The sequence below is a fragment of the Triturus cristatus genome, chromosome 9 (assembly GCF_964204655.1).
Source record: "Triturus cristatus chromosome 9, aTriCri1.1, whole genome shotgun sequence".
Classification (NCBI taxonomy): Eukaryota; Metazoa; Chordata; class Amphibia; order Caudata; family Salamandridae; genus Triturus; species Triturus cristatus.
The window spans coordinates 377376667-377401212 of NC_140592.1; the positions used below are offsets into that span (position 1 = coordinate 377376667).

The 24546-nt window shown below is 44.8% G+C and overlaps 2 protein-coding genes across 4 annotated transcripts in view; one reads left to right on the forward strand and one right to left on the reverse strand.

Moving 5' to 3' along the window:
- LOC146797986 (uncharacterized) overlaps positions 1-24546 on the forward strand; it is a 284680-nt gene that overhangs the window by 147637 nt on the left and 112497 nt on the right. The window lies entirely within an intron of this gene.
- The window catches only part of ALKBH6 (alkB homolog 6, nucleotide demethylase), a 77297-nt gene that overhangs the window by 4239 nt on the left and 48512 nt on the right, over positions 1-24546 (reverse strand). For both annotated transcript variants that reach the window (XM_085625214.1, XM_085625215.1), the window contains exons 5-6: positions 13743-13894; positions 6970-7086 (exon numbers count right to left, since the gene is read on the reverse strand). In XM_085625214.1, coding sequence (XP_085481340.1) covers positions 6970-7086; positions 13743-13894 — 269 coding nt within the window. The remainder of the gene's footprint in view (positions 1-6969; positions 7087-13742; positions 13895-24546) is intronic.

Here is a 24546-nt window from a genome sequence, read left to right on the forward strand (position 1 = left end):
TATAGTCTTGACGTGTGGTGCAGTTGCGTCGCAGGCGCAAAAATTGTCCGAAAGGAAGGTTATCTTTTAGACTTCTGGGATGAAAACTGTCATAGACTAGTAAGCAATTCCTTGCTGTGGGTTTGAAATGTGTAGTGGTAATTATACGTCCTTCATGTGCTGTTATGTTTAAATCAAGAAAGACCACACTGGACTTACTCATAGTGAAAGTGAATTTCAAAAAAGGATCTTGTTGGTTTAACCAGATCAGGAAGAACTCTGCTTCTTCCTCATTCCCCTCCCAAATCAAAAGCACATCATCTATGTACCTTTTCCATAATTTAATATGGTTGATGTGTGGATTGTGCTGATGGAGAATCTTTTGTTTCTCTAGATGGTATACGTATAGTCCTGCTATGCTCGGCGCAAATGTACTTCCCATGCTGGTACCGTGGGTTTGTTTGTACAAAGTGTCATTGAATTGGAAAAAGTTTTCAGTTAAAGCAAGGCGACAACATTCCAGAACCACATGTCTGGGTGTATTGTAGTCCCAGGTGCTTAGAAAAAGTACTTCCTCCAGGATGTCCAAGGTGTCTTGGTGTGGGAGGCTGGTGTAGAGGCTCTCCACGTCTAAGCTAATCAGTATACTGGTTGAAGGATTGAACTCTAGGTCCTTAATTAAATTGAGGACTGCCTTAGTGTCCTGTAAGTATGTTTCGGTCGCTTGGACCAAAGGTCTTAAGAATGCATCTGCAAACTTAGATAAAGGTTCCAAAATAGAACCTATGCCAGATACTATTGGTCTACCAGGTGGCGCCTCCATTGACTTGTGTATTTTGGGACTTGTGTAAAAGTAAGGGATTATGGGTTTTCTGTTTTCCAAAAAATCTGCTTCTTTTTTACTGATCCACTGATTTGCCAAGGATTCCTCCACCAAACTGGAAATCTCAATCCGTAGACGTTCTGTGGGGTCTTGGTGTATTGCCAGATAGTTGCGCTCATCTGCCAACAATCGTAAGCATTCTTTTTGATAGTCAGGGGTGTTTTGTAGAACTATTGCCCCACCCTTGTCAGCTGGTTTTATAGTTAGTTCCTTGTTGTTTGAAAGTTGGTTTATAGCCTCTTGCTCGGCTTTACTAGTATTATGAAATACTTTGATTGATCTCGGGTCTAATTCCGTTACCTCCTTCAACACCGCTTTTTCGAATGCTAGTAATTCGATAGGAAGGTTGTGTGCTGGGGGAGTGAAATTGGATTTTTTATGTAGTCCTGTATCCGTGGGGATACTGGTATTAGGTTCCTTGTCTCTAAAGTAGATTTCCAGTTTGATCTTGCGAATAAACTCTTTTAATTCGCAGACAAGTCTGAATTTATCCAGTGATGCTGTAGGTACAAAACCTAATCCTTTTTCCAAAACAGTTTTCTGAATAGTAGTGAGATTTATTTGAGACAAGTTCACTACTAGGCTGGGTTGTTGCTCGTCGAGGGCATGTTCGGTGGTCCCATGCTCCGTGTGTGGCTCCTCTCTGTCTCCAGAGGCTGGGCCCATTGTACTTGTTGGCCTCTTCTGTTTTTTCCTCTTAGAGGAGTCTTGCCTCTCCCTAAAAAAGACTGGCTCTGGTCTTGGTTCTGTGGTCCATCCCAGAATGGGTAGGGTTGTTGTGGGTAAGATGGGTGAAATGGGGGAGGGCCATAGAAGAAATGTGGTGGTGGGGGGGCGTATGGTGGTATGTTTTGATATGAAGGCCAACCAAATCTTGGTCCGCCTCTATTTCTTTGACGTCCTCCTCTTGATCGTCTGTTTCTGTTGGTAAGGTTGTAGTTCCTGCCAGAGTCTGAAATATCAGAACCTGTATCAGAGCCATCGCTGTCCGTGTTGTAGCCTGGATTGCGATTGGTGGGGACGTAATCATCTCTGGTGTAAGGATACACTTTCTCTAAAGAGAAATTCTTCTGATCTTTTTGTAATTTGACATATTTGGTGTCTTTGAGGCTTATTTCAAACTCCGTCATGGTCTTGTTAAGTTCCTCAAGTCGTTTTTTTAGTTCCGCTGTGCTTTGGAATGTTTTTAGACGGACCTCCAAGTTGTGGATGCCAATTTTCATTTCCTCAGAGAGGCGTGCTGCAGTCTTTATAATTAGCACAAGCCAGTCTCTGGTGCAATGCCAGGATATTAGTGACCAATCCTTCTTAAAGAGTTTGTCATTTTGGAAAATAAAGGGTTCATTCCTGACAATCAAGCCACGTGGGGCAATGTTGGCTCTTACATATTCCGTCATCATAATTCCATGAATCAATGTTTTGATTTGTTCTCGTTTTAATTCTGTCAATTCATCCAAGCATTGACTGGCTTCGTTCGTGTCCCTGGTACTGGTCCCAGCCAGGGGAAGCATGGATGCTATGATTCTATCAACCTCATCTTGTGAGTAGGTGAGGCCTGTTCTTTCTGTCATATTGACTAATGTTGGAAAAGTATGTGTGAAGGGAAAGTCAGACAGTGGTTGGTTTTGAAATTAAGGGGGGCGGGGGTTTCCCACAGCTGCACGCTGTAAATAATGGTTATCAAAATAAGGGGGGGAAAAAGAGGTTGATGGTTAGGTTCACCCTCCAGCAGTATATGTATCAAAGAACAACCTGAACTAGTCAAGTAAAAGAACCTAACCTTAGGGGGAAGGAAGGTATCAGAAGACAAATTGGTTCTGAAATACCAAATATAGAAAAAGGAAAAGATTGTCTTTTTCTTGAGTCCCCTCACTCACCAGGGTTTCCCCACGGTGACATGCTTCATCATTGGGGTCCTCCCAGTCCTCTACGGACTGAGGCGTGCTGCGACTTGCGAATTACGTAGGAGCACTAAAAAATCAGACTATGTGTAGTGCAAGTGAAAAAGTGGAGTGGAATTTAAAATTAAAATTAATCAGCTAGTGGGCCAAATAGACTTTATTAATGCTCTAAGCTGAAAAAATTAAAAATGGGGTGATATACTGAGGTCCCTAGTTATAATGAATAGGTGTACCTAGCATATTGTCTGGTCAACTAGTTTCGAGCTTCCCCAGCTTCGACCGAAACATACTTACAGGACACTAAGGCAGTCCTCAATTTAATTAAGGACCTAGAGTTCAATCCTTCAACCAGTATACTGATTAGCTTAGACGTGGAGAGCCTCTACACCAGCCTCCCACACCAAGACACCTTGGACATCCTGGAGGAAGTACTTTTTCTAAGCACCTGGGACTACAATACACCCAGACATGTGGTTCTGGAATGTTGTCGCCTTGCTTTAACTGAAAACTTTTTTCCAATTCAATGACACTTTGTACAAACAAACCCACGGTACCAGCATGGGAAGTACATTTGCGCCGAGCATAGCAGGACTATACGTATACCATCTAGAGAAACAAAAGATTCTCCATCAGCACAATCCACACATCAACCATATTAAATTATGGAAAAGGTACATAGATGATGTGCTTTTGATTTGGGAGGGGAATGAGGAAGAAGCAGAGTTCTTCCTGATTTGGTTAAACCAACAAGATCCTTTTTTGAAATTCACTTTCACTATGAGTAAGTCCAGTCTGGTCTTTCTTGATTTAAACATAACAGCACATGAAGGACGTATAATTACCACTACACATTTCAAACCCACAGCAAGGAATTGCTTACTAGTCTATGACAGTTTTCATCCCAGAAGTCTAAAAGATAACCTTCCTTTCGGACAATTTTTCCGCCTGCGACGCAACTGCACCACACGTCAAGACTATAACATTCAAGCCAATGACTTGTCTCAAAAACTGTTACGTAGGCAATATCCACAACATCTTGTATCCAGAGCACAAAAAAGAGCTCTAAACAACAACAGAGAGGCACTACTGGAAGACAAACCTGAGAACATGCAACCAGATCAAAAACGACAAATTTGTATTACCACCTTCAATATTGCATCGAATCAAGTAACCAAAATAATAAAAAAACATTGGCGAACCCTAAACAGTGGAGGTTTAGACTTACAGAAACCCATGTTCAGCCATCGGAAAGCTAAGAACTTGAGGGACTTTTTAGTCCACACTCGCCCTAACCCCACAAATACCACGGGCCCTTTACGTTTGTTACATCCACTACCTCAGGGCCATTACCCATGCAGCAACTGCAGTGTATGTCATTTAACCAAAGTGACAAAAACAGTAAACTGTAACAATGGAATGACATGGGACCTCCGATCCTTCACCAACTGCAATACGACAGGAGTGGTATACCTGATTACCTGCATCTGCAACCTTCACTATGTGGGGATGACCACAAGGAAGGTAAATACCAGGATAATTGAACATCGGAGCAATTTTAGGTGCAAACGCAATAACACCAAAATGACTACCCATTTCTTGGAAAAACAGCACACACCTAACGACCTTAATTGGGTCATTCTGGAACACGTAAGCAACCAGTTAAACATTGAGAAGAAACTACATGAAAAAGAACAGCGATGGGTTTTCAAGCTACGTTCTGATAGCTATGGTTTGAACGATGATATTCCCTGGGGACAATTCACATGATAGTGACACCCACTGCGAAAGTCCTATACTGTATCACCTGGACTGTCATGTTCTTCCTTTTGTTCCCACTACTTGTGATCCGAACAATTTTTGATTTCTTGAAACATCAAACCCCCATGGGATTCCTCTTGACAGCAATATCCTGATTGTAATTATCTAGCAACCATTTTTTTCAAAATGAACAAGATAAGGGGTGTAACTGTAACATAGTTTTCCTATACCTCTTTAAACATCCCCTTTTGACTTGTTAAGATTTTTCCGCTCTTTTACAAGTCTTTCGTCTTGTTCATCAACATTTAAAATTAACCTCGCCGAACTCTAAGTGGCTTGCGAAAAAAACGTCTTGGTATCAACTCTAAGATCCTGGTAAAACGGTCCCGATCCAAGATGGCCGCCCCCGGAGGCCTCTCCGAGTACGAGGCCCCCTTTTCAGTTTCTACTCCGTCAGATCTACATAAACACCACCACACCGGAGACACGCCAGAATGCGGTCCGGTAGGTGTTGGCCCAAGTAGGTGTTCCGAAGCGTGGCTGTCCTTGTACAAGTAAGTGAGCGCTCTGGGACAGTTTGTCCATTTCATCCCGCCCACTTCACGGAGAACATCGATCTTTTCCGTTTTTCTCTCCAGAATAGGGCGAGCTTTGATCACGAAGCACTCAACAGCTTTAACGGCAATCTTTACATTTTTCCTTTAGATGTATTAGACCGCCATTGCCCCTCCGTTGACCATGAGGCATATTAATGTCTTTTAAAAAGTATGTAAACGCCTATTTTTGTCATCTATATGTTTTGTGTATGTGTGTTTCGTGTTATGTCAGACATGTTGGTTAAGTATGTCAAATCACAAATCACTTTTCAGCACAAAAACGCCGGCATGGAGATAGCGATTTAACTTTCTTCTGTTTCCTTCTTTTTATAAAGAAACGACCACGAGGCACGTCATAGACTGAAGTGATTGACCACTTGGGTCTAGTGTGCTCACAATTTCTAAGGATAATAGTACTTACAAACTACTTTTTTTCGAAATAATATGTGTCTTATTATATCCCACAGATTTCGCCTGACGTACCTTACGTATGTATTATAAGTTACGCATGCCTCACAGTTGCAGCGTTTTACATTTTGCACCTTATTAAGGTTAACTAGGAGTGGCACTGTCTCACTGGGCTGGTCCCAGTGTTGTCCTGACGAAGAGCTGGGGAAGCTCGAAACTAGTTGACCAGACAATATGCTAGGTACACCTATTCATTATAACTAGGGACCTCAGTATATCACCCCATTTTTAATTTTTTCAGCTTAGAGCATTAATAAAGTCTATTTGGCCCACTAGCTGATTAATTTTAATTTTAAATTCCACTCCACTTTTTCACTTGCACTACACATAGTCTGATTTTTTAGTGCTCCTACGTAATTCGCAAGTCGCAGCACGCCTCAGTCCGTAGAGGACTGGGAGGACCCCAATGATGAAGCATGTCACCGTGGGGAAACCCTGGTGAGTGAGGGGACTCAAGAAAAGGACAATCTTTTCCTTTTTCTATATTTGGTATTTCAGAACCAATTTGTCTTCTGATACCTTCCTTCCCCCCAAGGTTAGGTTCTTTTACTTGACTAGTTCAGGTTGTTCTTTGATACAAAGTGAGCTAAAGAACATGATGGATTCAGCCCAAATCTGTGACTGGGGGGTGGGTGTCTGAAAAGTTTCAGCACTATGTCCATCATCTTCTTGTGTTTGCTTTGTTCGCCCTAAGTTGGCAGAGTATACCCAGACGTGGGTCCCTTGCTCAGTTTGCCACTGGATTCAAGGTAGCCTGGCTGATGAGGGGTGTTACCCCAAAACCGATCCCAAGATGCTTCTTTCCAGTCCAGGGAAGGCTTGGCTTGGCAGTTCGGGCTGGGCTGTTCCCATGAGGCACAGGGTCAAGACTGATTTGCATATAGCTGGGTCTGAACTGGGGTGGCGAAGTGAGCTAAAGAACGATGATGGATTCAACCCAGATCTGTGACTGGGGGTGAGTTTCTGAAACATTTCAGCGCTCCGTCCATCATCTCCTTGTGTTTGCTTTGTTCGCAAAAATGGTTAAAGCCAGAATATTCCAAATCTAAAAAGGACTTCATTTTTTTAATATCACAATGAGCTCAATCCACTGTCTACTGTTATTTTCGTATACCATGGCTTTAATTACTTAGATTAAGCTAATAAATATAATTGGAATACATGAACCATACCACAAATTGCCAAGCCCATTTTTCTCACTTATTTATTAAGTTTGGAACAATAGTTATGAAAAACCAACTTTTTTCGCTCTGTTGTTGGTAGAATACGTGGCCAGCCATTTGATTATAAACTCAAGACACTACTTCTAAGAGGCTTTCAAAGAAGTGGCTAGATAGGGAAGTATATAAATGACATTGTAGCAACTCAGAGCTAGCGACAATACCTGCTCACTGTCCCCTTCCTGCTCCTTGCTGACGGGGCGGTAAAAGTCCAGCATGGTGTGTGACCCCAGGCTGATGGTAGTCACTGTTGGAAAGTAGAGAGGGCCATCCTCATGGGGCTGAAACAGAATTAATCAAATTACAAAATATATTGGCAGCTTGAGTTCAAAGAAAATTGCCTATGTAATTTTGAGAACCGATTCTTATATAATCTGCAATATTGCAGAGAAGTGATTCTAAACTATATTTTGCTACTTCTATAATTGGTAGTGCTTTCTGCACTTCTAATATTCACCTATGCCTTCCTTCTGAAAAAATATTGTTTGCCCCTCATGGTTTTCCAAAATATTTTATTTGTAGAGCTTCTTTTTTCTTTTCGGGTGGTTAAATTGTTTTGAAGGTTTTGCTGCTCTGCAATTAGCTTCCCATATTTTCAAATATGTTTACCAAATTGCAATGTTGATCTATTGACTTTAGCAGCATGGTTCATTGGAAAGTTCTCAGGGAGGCTTCCTTCAAGCACTGACACTGAAGAGAAGATGGCGCTCTGGCGACGGAATACTGTGCCCGAAACTGAATCACTGTTCAAATCACCTTGTTGAGGATGCTCAAACATTGTATTTAAGCCCTCATGAACCATCTCACCTTTCAATGCCTGAGGGAAGGGTAGTCTCTTTTATGTGCAGCTTCGAAGATGAAGCCATTCATAGGTCTCTAATAATAATAGGTAAAACTTCCAATTGTGATGCCCTTTACTGGAGTAAATAGGTTATGGGGCAACCACAGAGTTATTGTCATTTACCAATGGTATCCTGGGGCCACAATACTGTTGTACTCAAACTGCATGACCATGTTCTACTCCTTTTCATGGCTTGATTTCCTCAGGGTAAAGGGGTTGAGCAGTCAAGCTTAAAGGAGATGGAGTGGGGTTAGAAACTCAGAGGCATTTCAAAGGACACAACAGTACTTTAATGTCCAGACAATCCTTCACTTTCCCAAAGAAAATTGCTTTATTACAGGTGTTGGGGTGGAAATGTTATCTGCATGGTAAACGCTGCATGTAATTCTGCCCTGAATGCCTAATCGCAAGTGAAAATGGTATCCTGGCGATTGTTCTGGCCCTGCCTTCATACTAATTTAGCATATGCTCAGAGACCTAGGCCCGTTTATGACAATGTAAGGTCCTGGACCTGTCCCATGACGTAGAGGTGCGCACCTAGGGTTTGCTAATCGTAGGGAAGGCACTACTATCTATGCACTGCGTGTATCACATGAAGCGGTGGTAGAAAAAACATACAGTGTTTTAAATCTTTAGTGCGAACATACTGTTTTCCTATGTCAGTGTGAGTGCAGTCTACTGACCGAAATTATGTAAGGTCCCACTGTAATGTGAAAACCAGAAGCTTGTGCTGGCAATCTGTATACCTAGCAAGTGCACGTATGTGCAGTGAGTGGGTAGCACATGTATGGTAGTAGGACTCTGTGTCTTATGTGAGTCTGAGTACTGGGACCAGTGGGATCATTTCGGAAAGCCCTGGTTTTGGCTGACATAAGATGATGGAGGAGGACAGCCTTCCCAGAGAGTGGAAATGCCTGCATTTTTGTGGCTGGAGGGTGGAGACAGACATTGAAGTGAGGAGGATGGAGACAAGGCTAACTTTAGAAACTTCATGAAGACTTTGTTAACAAGGGGGCAGATTAGTTCCTCCTGAGCACTGCAATCTGGTGGATGGAATGGGTGTGAGGTGGGACTGCAGCTTCTGTTGTTCAAAGTGAGTACTTTTTAAAACTAGACTCCCCCCTTTATTTGTCTCTGATTATTGTTTCAGGAAGGCTGGTGACAGCCAGGTGCAGAGAGCTCACAAAGTTTTGTGTACAGCCTGCTTGGAGCCAGGCCTCGTGCTCCCTCGGGCTAGAGAACCAACACTGAACAAAGGCTGGGTCTGGAGAGATTCCCTTTCTTTTGAATGTCATCAGACAGTGCATTCATATCTCCAGACTAGAAACTAAAAATAATACTTCAAAAAGGGCTACTACCCTACTTCATTCCAGTCCCAAGTTCTTCTTGACTAACGAAGGGGGTTCTCCAGAGTACTCGAATAGCTGCTGTGCAAGCAGGTTGGTCTCTGATAGCCTGTCTCCCAGAGTTATGGGGAAATCGCCTGCAGTCAACTTTTTTAGCTACAGGTACTGAGGATCCATCTAAAGAGACTGGAAGCGTGTTTGCCTGATGAGAAAGGAAGGGACTGTGACTGGCCCTGAAGAAGTAGAAAATGAACAGGAGGAGAAGCCCAAAGTATTCAAGGAAGCCAACAACCCAAGACAGCAATCCAGGAGTGATCTGTACTATAAAGGATTCCCCGGTCTCTCAGTCCAGTTCACAAGTGAAATCTCTCAAGACTGTAGAAGAGTGTATATTCCCTTGAAACCTGTCAGTCTACTGCAGGCTGAAAGACTGGTGCTACCGTTGCGTCGAGGAACGGACAACTGTGTCACTGCCAAAAGCTGAGAACCGTGATCAGTCCAGGAGTTGCAACTGCAATCGACATCTTCACTAAAGGGACCTTGGCCAGGAGGTGAATGCCACTGCTGAATGCCTGACTACAGCTGATCAGGAGAAATGCTGCTGCTAGGGTCAGGTGCTGCCACAGACCAGCCTCCCAGAAACAGTCCTGCAAAACTTGTCTGAGCATGGCTGCTACTGCAGTTCTCCCAAGAAAAAATAAAACATCAGTCAAACAACAGGGGACAAGATGTTGAGGTGTTTGGGTGAGCACGGCTCAAATACTTGAGACTATTCCCTAAAGAAATGAAAAGATAGAACTGAGCTACTCATCGAGCCTGTGCGAGTTTTCTTGAGCCATCGGCACCTGAGCCTAATCCTGTGTGAGCCCACAGTGTGTTGTGGATGGCACCAGCGGGATCTCGACCACAACAGGTCGAGCAGATCGATTATCGGGAAGGGTGTAGCGCTTCACTGTCAGAAAACGGGTTAGCCCAACCAGTTTAGATTGTGTAGTATTAAGTACTGCTGTGATATTAAAGCACTTTCTTTTTCCAGAAGACATAAGCACTGGACTGGACAGTTAGTTTGTCAGTAGCTTGACTGTTAAGCTCTGAGCTCTTGCCTCTCATATTCCATCCCTGAGAAGCCCATGACTGCTCATCGTCGCTACCCTGACAGTCCAGTGTGGAAAGCACTGTACTTGGCCCAGTTTGCAGAGCCCTAGTAAGATGGATCACAGGACACCACTGGCAAACAACCTCAACCTACACCGTTGGAGCCCAGTAGCCCCGGTCTGTCCTGTGGTTCCCCCAAATGGGGTCTGACAACAGGTCTAAAATAATGTACACTTTAATCAAAGATTCACCAAGCAAATTCTCGAACACTTTATGAGCTAAATGCAAAATGTTTATTTAATACTGTGCTCTATGACCAGTACTATTCTACAAGAGCCTCTTAATGTTGACTTGGGTCTCTTCAGAAGCATTTGCATTAATGACTCACAAAGTCACAGATACAGGATCCATCTGATTATTCCTTCACTTTTGGTATTTTAGTGAGTTTAGCTACATGAATGTACTCACAAATGCACACACATGAAATCCTGAAATAGCCCACTGTCGAAAGATTACGTGTCCACTCTGCGCAATACTTTTTAGTTGTTTCATGGGTTCATCCTAGGAGTGTCCAAGAATCTCTATGTCTTTGTTCACTGGTCTGTGGTTAGGGAACACAAGTATAATAGAATGGTGTTCAAAGGTCCTATAGCCACTCAGCTATGGAGGGAACAGTGCCTGGAGAGGGTGCCAGTTTACCCGAGGTGGAAGTGGTTTTGCATTTCAGGAACCACCAGTCGAGGTCAATAACTTCTGTTGCCAGGGGCACCCACAATGAAAAATCCAGTGGCAAAGGGATCATGACCAGGGCTTCAAATTACATTATCTCCAGAAGCTAGACAAATGAGTCGAACATTTCCATAATCACTGTAACGTGATGCAGATGATGAATAAAGATGCCAGGCCAGCTTTTAAGTCCCCCAGAAACAACAGAAGAGGTGAGTAAATGCAACTCTCAGGCACAGGGATGGTTGGGGATGATGCAGGCTCACGCTTCTTAATCGTGAACACGTTGGAGTAGGACCTTGGGATGGAATGGTACACTTAATTCTGGCCGGAGCATTCCGCCTCCTCATGCAGACAGGTATTGTTTTCTGTCTCTGCACAGGTCTAACAGCCACACAGATCCACAGACTTCCCAACATAGGCCCAGTCTGAAGGTTGAGTGGTGGCTCCACAGAACTCCCACTCTTTTGTTCTTTAGTATCTGCTCTCCTGCAGTGGTGTACATGACCTCCTTGTTGATGAGTCAATACTGAACACAGTACTGTCTGAAGAGGCCTTTTCTGGTGGACAGGCAGTGACAATCAGAAATGTTGCACCCTTTAAATTCAGGAGTGCTCTTCCAATGCGGAAGGCTCATACTTCTGAACTACACTGCCTCTGGCTAGGCAGGCAAACCAGGCAATACCACTTGGGACTGGTGTGGAATGGTCTAGGAGGATGTGAAATGGCTCCAGAGACGGAGGCCATTCCACAACGTGATATTGATTACAAACATGAAAAGGGATGGTGGCTTTACTCTAGCATGGTCAATGTAGCTACATAAAAGAGATCTGGATGGCTAGCTCCAGTCAACCAACAGGCACAACTGTTTCAGGAAGGGGGATAGATGAAGAATATATGCAAGTCTCTGTGTCTGAGATGGACACTGACTGAGACGGGCACACAGCGACAAAAACACAGAGCGATACAAATACGCACACCCACACGGCCTGAATATATATATCATGACGGCAAAAGATCCCCCTAGAACTATTTCATAGGGAGCCAGAAGGCAATCCAGAAAGGGGGTACAGTTAAAATGTTTGTGGCCCCTGCAAGAATTTTCGGTTGACAACACTATCTGGAGAGCAGTCATCCTCGCGAAGGGACAGATACTAAACATTGGACCTCAACTGTACCTCCACTAGTCTCACATGAGTGCAGAGCTCAATGAGGGGAAAACAGACCAAGTCACGCAGAGGACTTTTGGCCCAAACAATGTACATACAGGTTGAAATATTAACACCCACATTCTGAGCTGTGTGGAAAGTGAAAAATCGAGAACATATTTTTCCATGTGGGTTTCGCACTTTACAGCCATTAGACATTGAGCCCTCATATCATTCACTCCCATTTACAGAGGGTACCACTTACGCCAGGTTCTACCGCGAGGAAATTGAGTGGCCAAGAGTGTATGGTATCAGTAATATTGCATTTTAAATCAATGCAAAAGTGCTTTCACGACTATTCACCATTATTTACTGCAGGAACTGTAGACACGCAAAAACAAACCTGATACCATTTACAAACAGCAATCTATACCAAGGTCTTATATTGGCCATTATTAAATTGCCACTTGGAATGTATTTGTTTTTTGTTATTTTCACACTTTATATAGCTTGAAAAAACCCAAGCAGGATGACTGTGCGCTTTACAAGTACAACAACCTTGGAGAATGGAAATGTCCTGGACAGTGAAAAGGAAGAAAAATAATGAACATTAAATGTCAAAATAAACCAGTTGCCCAGAAAGGACACATTTAGCAGCTCATTTATTAAAAGAAAGATGTGTAAGAAAAGTAGACTTGGGAGGCGAAGTAGGGTGAGAGGAACGGATAAGAACAGACGATAGAAGGCGTATAGCGAGGTATATCATGGGACAAGGTTAGGGAAGTGGTTTGTGAGGAGTGACGGAGCAAATAGGGAAGAAAACCAATCAGGAAGAATGAGGTTGCTAGTGGTATATATTTCGTTTGAAATGGTTACCTATTTTAAACATAGTTTGACAACAATTTGCTAAAAAAGGTTTGAGGGAAAATTTTGAAACTTTTTTTTTATATACAAAACTCTCGACCTTGCTTCTGCCCATTGTCTTGCTGTTAATTCACCAAAGAAGATTTACTGGCACGTTATGGATTAGTAGTGAGAGTGTGAATTTAAAACAGGCTGACCTGCTTGGGTTTTGTGATTGCATACATGTATATTGTTAATGGGGAAAGCTATCAGGGTCATGAAGACTTGTTTGACACTTGTGTGGTGTTTCTTCTAACATTAATGCAGTGGACTTCAACAGTAAACATGACTTAAGATTCTAAAGAACTGCTTTACATGCAATATAGCGTACTTTTCATCAACCCCCTGTCACAGGGAGAGACCTTTAAAGTATGCTCAGTCCATGCTCCTATTCTGCTGAATCCACTGCAGGACAATATTAAGTGGGTGTCTAAGAGAAAGGGGGTATGTGGTGACCTAGCTAACTTCATCAAATACCACTGTGAGAGAAACTAGACCATGGGACTGAAAGAGTCAACACCTAACAACAGCAGATGAAGGTATTATGCCATCTTTGCTAAGTACAGGGCGCTTGCCTACATTTATGATTCTTGAGCACCCTCAGGAATGTTTACATCCTCTAAAACCTGAAGCCCTAAAATAAACAGTACCTTGCATAAACCTGTTTCAACAATGAGTCTGACCAACCACAAAACATTTGGATAAAACGGACATTAGGCATTGTGTAATATACCATCAGATCTGCTGTCACAGCTCCACTTTTCAAAGAAACACATATTTCTAAGGTTGTTGCATGCTACTTCTTGGCTCTTTTTTCCTGCTACAGTAGCAGCCGCATGAAAGGAATGAATATAAAACACAGAAATCCCTGAAGTTACCATAATCCCCTCGCCAGGGCGATACTCATTCACCAGCACATGGTTCGCCACTTTTCCATCAAACAAGCCAAAGGAGGAGATCTTCTCTGCGTACTTCTGTAGCCAATCGGGCAGGCTTTCAGCCAGCATCCCTCTAGGGTGTGGCAAACCACCTATGAGAAGTAGATAAAGGAGGAGTGAGAGAAAATGATGGAGCATCACATTGGTAAAAATAAAGGTTTATGACCAAACATTTCAAAGGCCGGAAGCGTTTAAGTTGTTGTCTGAAATGAGTTACTTAGATGTAATTGTAGTTGCATTTATGTAATGCTTACTACCCCTGACAAGGCGATGAGCCGTCAAAGCGCTTTTTTCGGCAAGTAGCGCGCTACTCCGGAACCCATAAAGGATTAGTGTTGACTTTGTAGAGGGAAATATGAAAGTAATTTGAGTGGTGGATATGTTAGTCAGTTATTTGGATTCGGAAGGATAGTAGAAGGATAGAAGAGGGAAAAAGGTTTGCATTTATATAGCGCTTGTTACCCCTAATGGGGTGTTAAAGCGCTTTTTCGGCGAGTAGCAAGCTACTCCGGAACCCATGAAGGATTAGTGGTGAATTAGTATAGTGAAATATGAAAGCAATTTGAGTGGTGGATATGTTAGTCAGTTATTTGGATTGAGAAGGATAGCAGAGGGATAGAAGAGGGAAAAAGGTTTGCCTTTGTATAGCGCTTGCTACCCCTGATGGGGCTTTGAAACGTTTTTATCGGCGAGTAGCACGCTACTCTGGAACCCATAAAGGATTAGTGGTGAATTAGTATAGTGAAATATGAAAGCAATTTGAGTGGTGGATATGTTAGTCAGGTATTCGGATTGCGAAGGATAGCGGAGAGATAGAACAGGGGAAAAGGTTTGCATTTATATAGCGCTTGCTACTCCGGATGAGGTGTTGAAGCGCCTTTTTGGCGAGTATCCCGCTACTCCGGAACCCATAAGGATTAGTGGTGAATTAGTATAGTGAAATATGAAATTAGTTGGAATTGCACATTTTATATTAGCTGTCAAACTACATTTTTGGGGATGTGATGCTGTGGGGAATTTGGGGTGCTAAATGTTTTTATATTGTATAGTTGCTCCACTGTTTTGGTATATTTTTAATGGACAATCGTCCCAATATACTTGTTTAACCTCTTTCTTTCTAAAGGTTAATGAGGGAAGAGCAAAAAAGGAGGATGTCGTAAGCGCTATTTCTCACTACTAATGCTTCAAAAACCACAGCTGCCAGGCACACAACATCTCTTACCCTTGTTCAAAACTTCAGACCATCTCATGAGCACAGGAAGAAAACCACAACATAATATCTATTGGACACTCCGCATCTCGTGGCTACATTCAAAGTACTACACAGCTCCTTATTTTCAATTACCTTCTAAGATTGCTGCTTCTGTTACTGACTCTTTCAAGGTGATGATCGTTTTAAATAACTCTTAAGATCAGAACATAGTGCGCTCCACGCTAGCCCGGTGCATCAGAGGGGCCGGTCCTGGCCTACTCGGGCTGAGTTCCCGCCTAGGAGTGCCGTTGGCGGCGCGGTCCGCGCGGCCAAGCTGCTGAGCAGAGGAGCTTGGACCTCTATTTGACGACGCACTCCTAAAGGGGGCTGATCTGTAAACACCCAGGACCGTCACCGACGGTGGGAGGCGCCCTGTTGGTCGGTGAAGTGACCACCCAATATTCACGGTAGGAGGACTCGGGGGGCCTCAGCTGGACCCCGGCTGGACTGCGACCTTCGAGACGGCCCTCGGTTGCCCTAGTGCCTGGAGTGCAGAGCTCTGGGGGACACTTACCCAGATAATACTCAGCCGACTGGTAGACTAAGGTGCAGTGAGGGAACCACACACACGCCTCCTGGGCCCGAGTTGCCCCGTGACAGTTTTTCTGGGCCTGGGTTTGCGGAGTGGAGGGCCCCGGGGACGACCTTGACAAGTCCGCACTGGAAATGGGAGAGATAGGCCCCTTAGAGGAGCACAAGCGAACAAAATTATGCAATATACAGTACCGGGCCCAACGTCGGCCAAGCTCACCAGACCGAACCCTGAGCAGGGACCGCCGCAGGAATCGGCGGCCCAAGATAAGGCAGACATCCTAGAGGCCATTAGAGACTCACGGGCGGCATTAGAATCCAAGATGGATGGTATGGCCATGGACATAAATCATCTGCGCCTGGACCTACAGAAGGTGGCGGATCGGGTCACTACTACGGAGGGGGACTTGGCCTCCTTGCAAGCAGAGGTCCAACACTTGCAAGCGACGGTGTCTGCGTTGAAGGAGCACACCTCTCATCTTGAAGACAGGGCGGAAGACGCTGAGGGGCGCTCGAGGAGAAACAACCTCCGTTTTTTGGGCTTTCCGGAAAGGGTGGAGGGGCCGGCAGCGGACCTATTCCTGGAGGAGTGGATCGGATCCGCCCTCCCGGGTCTTCGACTATCCAAGATGTTTGCGGTGGAAAGAGACCACCGCTCCCTTAGCCCCCCACCCCCCTCCCCGAAACCGTGGTCCCCGCCTAGAACTCTGATCACTCGCTTGTTCAATTTTAGAGACCGGGACACGATCCTGAGGTTCATCCGCAAGAATGGCCCCCCGGTTTGAGAACCATGAGATCCATATCTACCCGGACTACACGAAAAAGGTGCAAAACTTGCGGAACGATTTCCTGAGGGACAAGAGGAGGTTGAGAGATCTCAATATAAAATACAGCCTAATGTTTTCCGGCCCAGCTCAGAGTACAATATGCAGACAGGGTCCACTTCTTTACTGGTCGACAGCGGAATCAGCCTGGTCGCACTGGAGGACAACGGTCCGCGCCACAGGGGACACCAGACGGAGGTCGCATCATGGTGGGGCCGGATGGCACCCTGAGAGAAGAGCTGGGGGGCATACCGACGCAAGACCAGTTTGCCCCATTGTGCCTCGTCCAAGAAACTCAATCGGAACCGGAAGGCACTGCTGACCCACTAGCTGGGACAGCAGTATTTGCAAGTATGGGAACTGCCAATTGGGGGATGGTGGTCGGCGGGGCTGCACTAGACGCTGTAAGTACGGACCTCACCGATACTGTAACCTGAATCTACTGTGGAGCGCCTGTGGGGGGGGTCCTCAATTTCAGGGACTATAAGGGGGGGTGGGAGCGTAGCTGTTGGGGTGGGGCGCTGTTCCACCACACTGCAATCTAGGTATCCCAACTGTGGTGTGCGGTATCAGCCCGGCTAGCCCGTTGGTTGGGCGGGGCTGTGCAGAACCGGGCAGTTTGGTTGTACAACAAGGACTGGGGTTCTTCCTTCTGCAGACTGTCACTGTTGTTTACACTGTTGCAGGGGGGTTTTCAGGGGAGGGTGGCGGCTATGGGGCGGAGTCCTGAGTTCTCAGACCTAGGTTGGGCTGTGCGAATGAGGTTCTACTGCCTGTGGGTGGGGGAGGGGGAAGGTTCACATTGTTTTGTTTAACTGTTCTATGAGGGGAATGTTTTATGCCGGGTCACCAGAGGTCATGAGAGCGTTTGGAGGGGTTCCCATCACTACACATGATGGTCCCTACCACTTCTGCATCAGTTATTGCGGTCAACCGGAATTCTCTACTTATGGCAGGTGATCAGCAGACCTATAAACTTATAAGGTGGAATGTTAGGGGCTCAGCAACAGGGTCAAACTGATTCGGGTAGCAACATACCTTAGGCGATATAAGATAAGTGTGGTCTTTCTACAAGAGACGCACCTCTGGGGAGATTGCCTGACGTATGTCCAACGGCGGTGGAGGGGCCAGTTTTTCGCGACCTCCTACTCGGGGTTAGCCAGGGGGGCACTTATATGGGTGGCGCCTGGAGTCCCCTTTAAGGTTTTAAAATGTAGTCCTGACTCAGATGGGAGATACATGGTGGTGGAAGGGACACTGGATGGGAGACACATGTGTTTAGTGAACGTTTATGCTCCAAACACCGACAATGGGGAATTTTTGGCTAAGGTCCTGGGGAAATTAGACCGGACACCTGACGTGGAACTCATTATAGCAGGAGACTTTAATTGTGCTTTAGATGGGGAACGGGATAGTTACCCCCCCAAAGGTGGATGCTAAACCCAAGGCACGGGAATCCCAATGCCAGATGATTAACAACTATCACCTACTAGATATATGGTGGCACCGTAATCCTGGTAGTCAGGTATACTCTTGTTATACTCCGGCAGCTAATACGCATAGCAGGCTGGACTATTGTTTTGTACAGGAAACGGCGGCCGGTCGGATTCTAGAGACACAGTACCTGGCCCGATATCTGTCCGATCTGTCCCCCTTGCTGGTGGCCTACGCTTTGGGCCACCCGCGCTCCAAAATACCGTTGTGGAGACTTAACACCGAGGCCTTGACGGACCCGGTTTATAAGGAGGCGATTGCGACAGGGTTGGAAGGCTATTTCGAGGTGAACTGGAACACGGCTTGCTCAAGGGCGTTCAAATGGGACACCATGAAAGTGGTGTTGAGGGGGATATGTATGTCCACGGAGGTGGGGGAGAGGAGAGTGTTAGAGCGGGACCTAAAACAACAGAAGGAACGCTTAAAGACCCTAGAGGTAGAACTTCCCACAGACCCAGAGGCGCCGGCCAAATGGACGGAGCAGCGGCAAACGATAGGGGATCTATGGGAGTCACTGGGCAAGTACAATAGGACCACGAGTATGCGTTGGTGGTACACTGAGGGTGATTAAGCCGGGCGCCTATTGGCGCGCTTCATTAGGGTGGAGACTCAGCCTCTCCTGATACTGGCCCTTAAAGCCGGTCACGGCCGAATGGTTTATACCCAGCATTAGATTAACGCAGTATTCACCTCACACCTCCAAAAAATATATTCCCAGCCCAAGTCCAATGTCACCCCACAGGCTCTGGAAGCCTACCTTGCTGAGATGGATCTGGTGTGTTAACAAAAGTGATTTAAAGACTTCCTTTAAATCACTTTTGTTAACACACCACACGGGTTGAGAGAAGTGGGACTTTTATTTGGTCTTGGTTCCCCTCTCAAAGCAGCACTTCCGTGCATCTCCATCCCCGAGAATGTTTTAGCTTGGACCAGGGACCTCTTGATTAAAATACTCAAGGTCCTTGTTTCATTTTTAAACCTGCACTCACTAGCACACACCTACCCACACACCCTCACTCACAAATGCGGCAACTCCATAAAAGAACTCCACCAGAGAGCCCCCAACCAAGGGCCCGTGAGGGACTGCAGCGCCACCCCCACGAGGAGCAACCGTGCCCAATGATGATGCTATACATCCGCGAGGGTGTGTGCGGGCACTCAGTACCACCACAGGAGTACTCTCTCCTCACTCTGCACACTCACCCTACCTTTGGAGACATTCCTTACTATTTGCAGCTTACCTGCTGGCTGTAACTCACCTCGTATATTATAGGAACTGCAACCATCCATTGGAACAATGTAAAATATTACTGTCTCAACATGTGAAGTGAACCTTAAAACCGCAATAAAGAAATATTTAAAAAAAAAAAAAAAAACTCTTAAGGTCAGAACATCAACATTTTGACTGTGGGTTATCATTCCACCTTTGCCTCCTTCCATTTTCCTTGGTCTCTTGATCCATAACATCTGAGAACCACAGTATTTTAATTTGAGCTTTAAAGCTTCTGTTACTGCTATTACAAATGTGATACATTTGAACACAGTGGCGTCACCATAAACTTTTACGTAGCATATTTCTTGCATTTGTGATAATACCATACCGAGACCTATTAAAGTTTACCCCCCCCCCCCCCCCCCACTGAGAGGTGGGAATTTTGCTTCTGTATTCAAACAGTAAAGCTAACAGCATTCTAGCGTTACAGAATATAACAATTCTCAGGCAGTATTTATTACAATTAATAAATACGACATTAAAAAACTTTCACAGCACTGTTGCATATCATTTACAATATGTACATCACTTCACTGGTGATAACTAATACATGAAACTCCTAACAATAGCTGTCAAATGAGTCATGGTTGACCACCCCCAAGGCACCTATGGCATCAACTATTCCAATTGACTCAGGGGCCGTGATCCCCCGCCAACAAGTTACACATCACAAGGCAAACTTACCTGCCCCTTCAAGATAGAGGGAGCGTGGGCCAGCATGAAATCTGGACCGCCAAAACAACTATGCTAGAGCCAATCCAAAGAAGGGATACCCCTGGCACCCAATGGGAGATGGGCTAGTGCCACCGGGCCATACCTTGGTCCCCTGGTGCAGTCGCCATCCCCCGACATCCACAGGGCCATGTCATGGAGTACCTTGGAAGGACATGGACAATAACTGTAGTGGGTGTCCTGAGTCCTTCTTTATATGATGCCTTACCCCAGCCCCGGTTTGAGCCAAAGGCGTCTAATTCCATCTTGAAATCGTCTATACTTCTATTCCTGATGCCAAGGTTGTCCACCTGCTTTATGTCCAAATGTGACTTCTTCCCTGCCACAGGACTGGGCGGTTACCCGACCAACCAGCCCTGGCCCCAAAAATTGACATACCTAGTGTTGAGAAAAATACTGTAACGCAAAGGCCACTAAACAGTCCATGACCACTATCCCACAGGTGGACCCCATCCTTGCGGAATAGTGACTCCCCACGGAGGCACCCATTGGGGATAGTCTTTAAACCTGCCATATGGAGTAGCTGCTTCATTTAGCTATTCAGACGTCTGGCTGACTCACTAGTCCCCTATCAGACCGGCCTGACTTTCATACTAAACTAGGTATGATGTGGGAGCATGCAATGACAGAACCATAGCACCTTTTGGCTAACCCAAGGCCACATGCACATAGGTATTTTCAGGTAACACACGGCCCGATTCATAGAATTGGACCGTTTGCGAAAGGAAAAATGTATTTTGCTATGTACCAAACCCATTTTAACCTATTACCAAATCACAAAGGGGCACATGCATCAAGGTAGGCTTTTGCGATTCCTTAATTGCGATTATTAAGGAATCGCAAAAGCCTATGCATGTAGGAATCACACAAAAAATAAATTGTGACTTGCAATTTGCAAGTACCTGTTTGGTACTCGCAAATCGCGCATGCAATACTCATTCATTCCTATGGACCCACAGGCCCATAGGAATGAATGGGTATTGCATGTGCGATTTGCGAGTACCAAATAGGTACTCGCAAATTGCGCATGCAATTTCAAGGGTGCAAGGGTTCCAAAAGGACAACCTGTTGCACCCCTGAAATTGTAATGTGCACCCAAGGGCATGTGTGTATGTAACATGTAACTTTGAAAAATGCACTTTAGTGCATTTTTCAAAGTTTTTGCAAATTACCGACTAGTTTTATTTTTAGGTAATATGCGACCTCTAATAGCGAAATCGCTATTTTAAATTGCTTCTAGCATTGCATTCAAGGAATCGTAATTTGCAATTCCTTAAATGCAATCGCAATTTGCGATTTTTGCATTTGGGATGATGCATCCCAAATGCAAAAATACAGGTCGCAAAGGGGCAGATTCCGAGAATCTGCATGTTTGCGACACGTTTTTAGTTTGATGCATGGGGCCCCAGATGGGTTAGCGATTCGATATTAGGAAGAAGCTTGTTAAGGGTGTCCCTTCCTAAGGAGACCACTTCCCCTATGTGAATGCATGCAAAATCATTTTTAAGAGCGGGCAGTGATCCCACGGACACTGCCTACTCTTAAAAAATTAAACAGAAAAGTTTCAGTTTTCTTTTTGAAACGCATCCCTTTTTTAATTTTTTTTTAAAAAAAGGGTGCTTTATTTAAAAGCAAACACAGACATGGTGTTCTGCTGTCCCCAGCAGGCCATCATCCCTGTGTTTTTAGCGATTCCCGATGGATCGCAAATTGAAACCTATCTCATGAATATTAATGAGGTACGTCAATTGTGACCCCATTAGAAATTGCTAAATGTGTCAAAGACACATTAGTACATAGGTGTTTGTGATTTCCTAACAGCGAATCGCAAAATTTCACTATTAGGAAATCGCAATCGGAAATGTTAGTGCATGTGGCCCCAAGAGATTTCCACCATTAAATTTTAGAAATGGCTCTTCTGCCCATTGATGCCAAGTAATTCCCCCATATGTGTAAAATGATAAGCGCAGGCGGTGGAAGCCGTTGACGCAAAACATCCTTGACGAGCTGATAAAGACCATCCAGGTGCACAGGGTGGGGCGCATGCAGCCTTCCTGACCTTTATGTGCTGCCCCCTGGTCAACAGCAGCACTGGTCTGCTGTTTACTCAACATAGCACTAACATTAAAAATATTTTCAATTAATTGGGAAGCATTTATTTAAAGGTTAATTGCTCTTACAAAGAGGAAGTAACAAGGGTGTCCTGCACTGCTTAACTTTAGGAACACTTTAACCCCTTGCATGCCCGCCCCTTTCCCCGCCCAGTGCCGCGCTTTGTATTAGCGGGCGGAGTTCATGACGAGCTGGACTCGTCATGGGCACAGCGCCACCGCAGCCCATGACGAGTCCAGCTCGTCATGGGTACTGAAGGGGTTAATTTATAAAGATATTAGTGCATTGAGAAGTATCTTTCTGTAAAAGTGATAGTTTTCAAACATGATTCTAGAAACATTCATGCTTCCCCCCAACCTAACAACAATGCAAATAATGAACTAAGAGGCAAGTCAGTTAAGTGCACCATTGAGTGATAAGGGTTGCTGATATAAATGAAGAATATTATAGTTTATTAAATCAAACACAGGAGAAGGTTTTGTATGGCACACATCCAGAAGTCATGTATTTCAAAACCTCTTATATGTGATAATGAAGGGAAAGTAAAATAAAACAATTGCCTACGATCACACAGTTTGGTCAAGTGGGGAAGCGAGGATTAAGCCTAGGTTTTCTGGTTCCACACTGTGTAATTCAATTCAGACAGTAGCTGTATATGTGTTGCATCACCTACACTAAACTTAATCCCATCCACGACCACCCCCTACTGGTATCAGTATGGCCCTGCGTCACACCATCGACCAATCCTTTTGGCCCCGGGGAAAATGTTTGCCAATACCCTTGGTACAGAGTATAGTGGCGCACGGTGCACTGGTGCAGAGTAGATTGGCATAAAGTGCTGTGGTGTTCAGTGTATTGATTTTGAGTAAAGTGGTGTAGAGTGAATTGGAGCACAGTGTAGTGGCATAGAGTGCATTAGAGTGGAGTGGTGTAAAGTGGGATAGAGTGGCACAGACTGCAGTGGCATAGAGTAGATTGTTTCAGAGTACAGTGAAGTTTAATAGAGTGCAGTGGTATATAGTAGAGTGTCAGAGTGCAGTGGTGAAGAGTACATTGGTGTAGAGTGCAGTGGCGTAGAGTGGAGTGATGCAGAGTTCAGTGGTCTGGAGTTCAGTGGCACAGAATGGCATAAAGTAGAGTGGCATAAAGTAGAGTGTCAGAGTATAGTGTCAGAGTATAGTGTCAGAGTGTAGAAGTGTATAGCAGAGTGGCGTGGAGTGCATTGGCGTAGAGTGCAGTGGCGTAGAGCTGCAAAGAGTGCAGTGACAGAGTACAATGGCATAAAGTGTAGTGGCATAGAGTATACTGGCGCAGAGTGCAGTGGTAAAGAGTAGATTGGCATAGAGTGCCTTGGTTTTGAGTAAAGTGGTGTAGAGTGCATTGGCATAGAGTGCAGTGGCACAGAGTGATGCAGAGTGGAGTGGCACTGAGTGCAGTGGCCTAGAGCAGATTGTTTCAGCGTAGAGTGCAGTGGTGCAGAGTAGAGTTGCATAGAGGGGATTGGCATTGAGTGCACTGGCGTACAGTGAGTTGTACAGAATAGAGTTCATTGGTGTAGAGTGCAGTGTTGCACAGTAGGGTAGCATAGAGTGCAGTGGCGCAGAATGTTGTAGAGTACAGCGGCGCAGAATGTTGTAGAGTACAGCGGCTCAGAATGTTGTAGAGTACAGCGGCTAAGAGTACAGAGGTGCATAGTAGAGTAGCGTGGGGTAGAGTGCATTGGCATAGAGTAAAGAAGTGTGGTGTAGAATAGATAGGAGTGGATTGGTGCAGAGATGAAGTGTGAAGTGGAGTGGCATAGTGTGGAATGGAGTGGTGAAAAGTAGAGTTCAATGGAGTTGAGTTGAGTGGTGCAGAGTAGAGTAGAGTGGGGTAACGTGGAGTAGGGAACGTACGGTAGCCCACTGCCATTACAGACAACACATCTTCAATTGAAATCATTTGCACTCACATACGGTTTTACTGATAAAATGTATACAGCACACAAACAATGTGTGGAAATGTCATCACCAAGTGTAATGATGAGGTCGTCTGTGCAGTTAATTTACAGACATTTAAATGTTGATATGGATGTAAAGCCTTCCTCGTGCACTTCTCCAGAGCCAGCATGATTGTCACATAAACTCTCTCCCTTTAAAGTTGGAGAAAGAAAAATAAACACCAACTCCCTGGAAGACTCAACTTGACATTTGACCTCTGTCTTTTAATGCACAGATAAGAACACGATTTAAAGGCCTTTTTACAGAGAATGCAATGGAAGAATACAGTAAACACGGTTTAGGCAACAGGAGGAACAAACTGAACCTGGAGAGCCTAAAGCAAATATACCCAGCGATAGAAAACCAGAAAATGTGTTACAAATCACAAAGCCAATGCTAATTAACAGGCGGCATGCATTCCTAGGTCAACTTTCTGAAAGTCCCCAAGATGTCTTTAGCAAATTTGACAGCTGTGCTGTCTGGTAGGCTCCGACCTACAAACTATCAAGAAAGTAGAGGGATTTCAACAAGTATTGAAACAATGTTA